The sequence below is a fragment of the Bombina bombina genome, chromosome 7, assembly GCF_027579735.1.
Source record: "Bombina bombina isolate aBomBom1 chromosome 7, aBomBom1.pri, whole genome shotgun sequence".
Classification (NCBI taxonomy): Eukaryota; Metazoa; Chordata; class Amphibia; order Anura; family Bombinatoridae; genus Bombina; species Bombina bombina.
This window is the reverse complement of record NC_069505.1, coordinates 426,824,866-426,831,964: the sequence shown is the minus strand read 5'-3', so window position 1 is coordinate 426,831,964 and position 7,099 is coordinate 426,824,866. Positions and strand designations below refer to the sequence as shown.

Below are 7,099 nucleotides of genomic sequence, written 5' to 3'. Positions count from 1 at the left end.
ACATATACACAGTATATACATACATCTTTAGACATGTATCTGTATGTATCGCTATATTAAAGCCCTTTGCAGCCTTTGGCCCCTATTTATCAAAGGTCTTGCGGACCTGATCCGACAGTGCGGATCAGGTCCGCAAGACCTCGCTGAATGCGCTCTCCGCATTTAACATTGCACCAGCAGCTCACAAAAGCTGCTGGTGCAACGCCGCCCCCTGCTGACTCGCGGCCAATGGGCCGCCAGCAGGGGGTGTCAATCAACCCGATCGTACTTGATCGGATTGATTTCCGGCGATTCCTGTCCGCCTGCGGACAGGGTTATGGAGCAGCGGTCTTTAAACCGCTGCTTCATAACTTAAAACACGGGCCGTCAAGCTCCTTCCGGAGCTTGATAGGCCCCTGTTTCTCCTAACACCCGAGACCTCATATCTTTGAGCCCTTATAACTTTTTTTATTAGATAGTGTTAGTATGATTGTAACTGTACTTTTAAATGTATTTTTTGACTCGCGTAACAGTTAACTAGAGTCCTGTTGCGCTATCTTGTTGCGTGTTAAATTAAATTGCGATCAATCAAAACACGTTTACTTTCAACTTGTAATACACGCTCACTACTTCCAACGCGCACAAAGACCCACGATAAACCCCTTATTGTTAGTGCACAACAGTTAGCCAGTCGTAATCTAGCCCTTAAAGAGACATTATACTGAAGATTATGCTATTATGTCTGAGCAGCAAAGCCCCAGCAAACTGTAATAAGACATGTTTTAATATACAAGTTGTTAGGGGAAAAAATGTTGTTGTTTTTTAACTCTGAGATTGGCTACTTGCATGTTGCCCTAGTGCAGATGTAAGAGCATACGTGCCCTCTGATTGGTGCATATGCTCATGCTCTACTGGCTGGGGTTGCAAGTTCACTAGAGGAGCCAGTTTCTGAGTTCAAAATGGCAAAGCTGCCTTTAACAGCTTCTATACTGAAAAATTGCTTAAAATGGGATGCTGGGGTATTGCTACGTAGTGTGTCCTTGAAGACATTGTCCTTGAGATTTTGTGCTTCTTACACATTTGATTAACTGACATTCTTTTTAACGGAGGTTTGAGCCATCAGATTTCACTAAAAAAATGAGAGAAACCCAGTATTTCTTTAAAGTTCATGACAAGCATAGCAGGAATAGTGTGATGATGGAGTTGTGTATAGATTTACCTACGGAATCTATCTGCAGCAGCCTCTTCAGATCTGAAATTGAGTGTACAGTTCCCCCTGTGATCTTCTCAAACATGTCTTCTGGAATTGGGTCCCCCTGCCAAAAAAACACACAAGTACCACTGAAATATATCCAACCAGCTTGTCATCCAACTGGCCGTAAGCCAGGCAGCTATAGCAGATATCATCAAGGAAATGGTATTCTCTATAAGAACGTCTAAGGACAATACACATAGAAGCCGGCCACCTAATGTTTTTCATTGCATTCATTGGCCTCTCAGCCAGAGTTTCCAGGTTTTAGCAGTGACTGACTTATGAGACCATATTCTTGCCTTTATAAAGTGATGGCGTATGACACTAGAGATTCTTTCATGGTGTAAATTGTGCATGGAGTTTTACATGATGAGATTACAAGTTTCTTCCGAACTAGAAGTCTTGTAATCATCTAATAATTGCTAACAACTGTGAAATATAATATCATTAGCTTTGTGGTGGCCAGGAGCTATAGGAAATGATGTCATCTTCACATACATGTAAATCCTTTGTATTGTCAGCTCGTATGTTGCTACCTCAATAAAACCATCAGATGTGTCTCAGCATTAGCAAATTAAATGGTTACGTATACTTCTAATGAGAAAACTCCCCATGCTTTTACATCAACGATTTTCCACTACGGCATGTAAAGAAATCACCCAATTATATTCACCTTTACACAAGTGTACAAAGATATGTTTTATGTGCTGCTGAGAACTTCATTCTCCAACTCCATTCTCCTGAACTCAGTCTCCCCATTACGCGTTTTTACCAATATCTTGTAATCAGAAGAATACTTTTGGAATCTGTATTTTAATTTGAAGTCACGGGAGCAACTTAGCCAGTCATAAAGGTTTTGAGAGTTGATGAGGAAGAAATAAACAAAACCTTTTTAGAATAAGAAGATCCCCTCTATGTCAAAAGTTTCATGAGTCTGAAAGAGAGCGTTCAATTTTATAACTTTCCTGTTTACCTCTACTATTACATTTATTATTTGTCTCCTTTTCATGAGAGCATATTGGGATAGGATCAGGGGTGTGCACGTGTCAAGCACTATATCATATACTGAAATAGGATCAAGGATGTGCACGTGTCTTAAGCACTACATGACATACTGAGATAGGATCAGGGGTGTGCACATGTCAAGCACTATATGATATACTGAAATAGGATCAGGGGTGTGCACGTGTCTTAAGCACTACATGACATACTGAGATAGGATCAGGGGTGTGCACATGGCAAGCACTATATGATATACTGAAATAGGATCAGGGGTGTGCACGTGTCTTAAGCACTATATAATATACTGAGAGAGGATCAGGGGTGTGTACATGTCTTAAGCACTATATGACATACTGAAATATAATCAGGGGTGTACACGTGTCTTAAGTACTATATGACATACTGAGATAGGATAAGGGGTGTGCACATGTCTTAAGCACTATATGACATACTGAGTTAGGATCAGGGGTGTGCACATGTCTTAAGCACTATATCATATACTGAGATAGGATCAGGGTTGTGCACATGTCACGCATTATATGATATACCCAGATAGGATCAGGGGTGTGCACGTGTCTTAAGCACTATATAATATACTGAGATAGGATCAGGGGTGTGCACGTGTCGTAAGCACTATATAATATACTGAGATAGGATCAAGGGTGTAAACGTGTCTTAAGCACTATATAATATACTGAAATAGGATCAGGGGTGTGCACGTGTCTTAAAAGGACACTGAACCCAAAATTTTTCTTTCATGATTCAGATAGAGCATGACATTTTAAGCAACTTTCTAATTTATTCCTATTATCAAATTTTCTTCATTCTTTTGGTATCTTTATTTGAAATGCAAGAATGTAAGTTTAGATGCCGGCCCATTTTTGGTGAACAACCGGGGTTGTCCTTGCTGATATACTGAAATAGGATCAGGGGTGTACACGTGTCTTAAGCACTATATGACATACTGAGATAGGATCAGGGATGTGCACATGTCAAGCACTATATGATATACTGAGATAGGATCAGGGGTGTGCACGTGTCTTAAGCACTATATGACATACTAAGAAAGGATCAGGGGTGTGCATGTGTCTTAAGCACTATATGACATACTGAGATAGGATCAGGGTGTGCACGTGTCTTAAGCACTATATGACATACTCAAATAGGATTAGGGGTGTGCATGTGTCTTAAGCACTATATGACATACTGAGATAGGATCAGGGGTGTGCACGTGTCTTAAGCACTATATGACATACCGAAATAGGATCATGGGTGTGCACGTGTCTTAAAGAGACACTGAACCCAAAATTTTTCTTTCGTGATTCAGATAGAGCATGAAATTTTAAGCAACTTTCTAATTTATTCCTATTATCAAATTTTCTTCATTTTTTTGGTATCTTTATTTGAAATGCAAGAATGTAAGTTTAGATGCCGGCCCATTTTTGGTGAACAACCGGGGTTGTCCTTGCTGATTGGTGGATAAATTCATCCACCAATAAAAAAGTTCTGAACCAAAAACAAAGCTTAGATGCCTTCTTTTTCAAATAAAGATAGCAAGAAAATGAAGAAAAAATGTGGGTTCAGTGTCCCTTTAAGCACTATATGCCATACTGAGATATGACATGTGCACGTGTTATACATATAGTGCTCAAGTCATGTGCATGCTTCTGGGCATACCACAGTATGCTCTCAAGGGAAGGAACAAAGCTGACCATGAGAATAGAACTAAATTGTACACTGTGTCGAGGTCACAAACGTTTCATGTTGACTCCCTAACAAGTAACAATAGTGCTGGAGCCCCCATGTTTTCTTCCCTCCCTGACCTAGTGACACTGAATCAAGCAGAATATAAAGTAAACTGGCTGCCAGCCATTCTATGTAAGAAAGCCCAGGTCTGAGAGGTGCCAGCTATTGTTCTACCGAGGAGCTTAATGCCCCGAGAACATTACACCAACATAGGTCTGAACCACATCTGAAAAGTGAAAATATCACAGGCCAGAAACAGATCGCTGAACAAAACAAAACACAGACGGGGAAAAAGGAAACAATATGCAAAGCAAATCAAATGTTACAATCATTAAAGGGACATGAAACACAAAATGTTTCTTTTATGGTTCAGATAGAGAATACAGTGTTAAACATCTAGTTTGCTTCATTTTATTGGTATCCTATCTTGAAGAAGCAGCAATGCACGACTGGGAGCTAGCTGAATGCACTGCATGAGCCAATTACATGAGGCATAAACGTGCATCCACATCCATTTCAACAAATGATTCAAAAGAACAAAACAAAATAGGTAATAGAAGTAAATTGGAAAGTTGTTTAAAATCACATGCTCTATCTGAATCACGTTATAATTTGTTTTTTTTATGTCCCTTTAAAAGGTAGAAGTAAAAATAAGTAAATAATCGGGATTGGCAAAGTGTGAATGAGAATAGAGATGAAAGAATGGCTGAAAAGTGCCTGAGAGTTGTGCCAAGCATTGTGTGGTCGAGGGCACTCTGCCCCCAGGAGGAGAGAAAGCATGGAACGCAGTGCAAATGAACAGGAGGTGAGTGGGCCCGCCGACATGATCCACCTGCGCTGGCGCTGAGCCAGCCTGAGTCAGACACCATTGCCAACTGGCTGAGAAAGACTTAAAAAGGGTTTGAATTATTTTAGGGAACATTATCTCATTCCTTCTCACTAACTTCTCTATTTATTCATTCCTCTCCCACACCTCTGTTTCTCTTGGCTCTCTCTCTCTAGTTTTATCTCACTCTGTAATGTGTTTTATTCCTCCGTCTGTTTACCATTCTCTCCCCAGCAGCATTTTCTTCCTTTCCTCTGTTACTTTCTAGTATTCTTCCCCACTCTCCTCTCTTTCTAATCTCTTATTATGTCTTCAGTTATCCTCTCTCCATTTATTTTTGGTCTACAGTGTTCTCAGTGTGTGATTCCGCCTCAGCCCTCAGGCATGTACTGGTGTTGTAATATATCCCCAGGTCTCCTTAGGCATTCTCCAAGCTCATTCCCTAAGGCTGCAGTCAGTCTCAGGCAGCTGACAGGGGCAACAACTCAGACAGGTGAGTGGCAGCAGCCGCATAGCCTCTCTGGTCACTTGTAGAGCTGACATGACCACACACCCTCTGCCCTCACTAATTACACACACAACTTTCTCCTTTTACAGTTACTTGCCAGAGAAAGCTGTAAAAAAAAACTAAACATTTAATCACAAAGTATTTACACACACAGACAGCCTGGGAGCCACATACTTATCTGCTGGAAAACAATAACATGTTTTTATATGACCTGCAGACCTGATCCATTATTCACTTTGCCAGATTTCAAATAAAAAAAAAAAGGTACCAGAAATATATCTAAATATTAGGAATTCCAAAGCAGTAAACTATCTCACACATTTTCATGCTAATGTAGGAGTCAGTACACATTGGCAATCATGTTTTGTGGTTAGCAAACACATTACATAAATAAATATCACAACGTGTTGGTTAACTCTACAATAGGGGTTAGGAAGTTATCTAGTGGCTTATTCTGACCAAGGGTGACAGTACCTCCGTCACTGTGTCACAGAGAATGAATCTATATATTATTAGCAACAATACTTTAGTGAGTTTCTAATCATTTCCCAAACAGGAAAATATACTTTGGAACTTCACTTTTATAAAAAAAGAGTCAATGGTGCAACAGACCAAACATATTTTAGAATACTTAGTTTATCAATACAAATATTAATATATAAGTACAACACACAGTATTCTCCTGTGTTTATTTTATTCATTAATTGCACATAATGCTTATTATTATCTAATTATATACTACAAACCCGTTATGAGTTCCCTAGATTGTAAGCTCTTCCGATCAAAATCCGATTATTGTCATTTTTCTCACTGTGTGGCTATACAATATGATTCCTCTACAAATAAAAAGTGAATTAAATTATAAATGGCAGCTTATCTACTTACTGGTAGATTGCAAGCTCTTCAGGCAGATTAGTATTCACCTTTGCTGTACAAGCTTCTTACTAACAACTAAGCTTACAGGTCACTGGGTTGTTTATGTGCAGTATATGAGGTGCTGGGCTAGCAGTAAGGTTATGTGCAGTGTATGAGGCTAGCAGTAAGGCTAAGTGCTGTGTATGAGGCTAGCAGTAAGGCTGAGTGCAGTGCATGAGGCTAGCAGTAAAGCAGCAGTATGTCTGGGGCCGCTTACCTCAGCATGGATAACTTGCAGTAACCAGACAGACATCAACAGACCCCTGAAATTCATCCTGAAGGGACCAGGAAACTTTGTGGTACATGTATCTGGCAGCTGTCAGAACTCACAGGCGGTGAATGGTAGGGAGGGAGACACCCTCCAACGGGGGATCCCCTCCCCAGAAACACAAATATCTCCAATGCCTGAGCCCGCTTGGTCTTAAGAGAAAAGGGGTCCTGGTGTCACTCAGTCGGTGTCCGGGAAAGCGCCGAAGTGACAGGTGACATTAGCAATCCTACAGAGGCACAAGGGTACGCAGCTAATGGAGTCCTGCCCGGGGGTCCCTTATACCGCGTCAGCAAGTCCAGGTGACGGCTAAAGTGCAGCTCTGGGGGCCACTGTAGTCCCTTCTTCTGGCTGCTGTCCACTGTAGTCCCTTCTTCTGGCTGCTGTGTAATTACTGAGCGATCTCACAGCCACTGACTCAACTAGAAACTGTGCGAGGGATATAGGGAAAGGGGCGTGCAGAGGGGGGAGGAGACTGGTGCTGTATGCAAGGTGTGCAGGGAGTGTGCTGCTAAACATAGGCAAACTCATTAGCGTGTGCAGTGCTGGAAAATAGCACCACTGGCACATCTGTCCCCTGAGCTATATGGCACATCTGTCCCC

At 41.1% G+C, this 7,099-nt stretch overlaps 1 protein-coding gene across 1 annotated transcript in view; it reads right to left on the bottom strand.

The window, feature by feature from the left end:
- Positions 1-6,896, bottom strand: part of PDGFB (platelet derived growth factor subunit B) — a 32,302-nt gene extending 25,406 nt beyond the window's left edge. The window contains exons 1-2 of the mRNA XM_053721301.1: positions 6,446-6,896; positions 1,199-1,295 (exon numbers count right to left, since the gene is read on the bottom strand). Coding sequence (XP_053577276.1) covers positions 1,199-1,295; positions 6,446-6,502 — 154 coding nt within the window. The 5' untranslated portion in view covers positions 6,503-6,896. The remainder of the gene's footprint in view (positions 1-1,198; positions 1,296-6,445) is intronic.
- Positions 6,897-7,099: the final 203 nt, after the last annotated feature.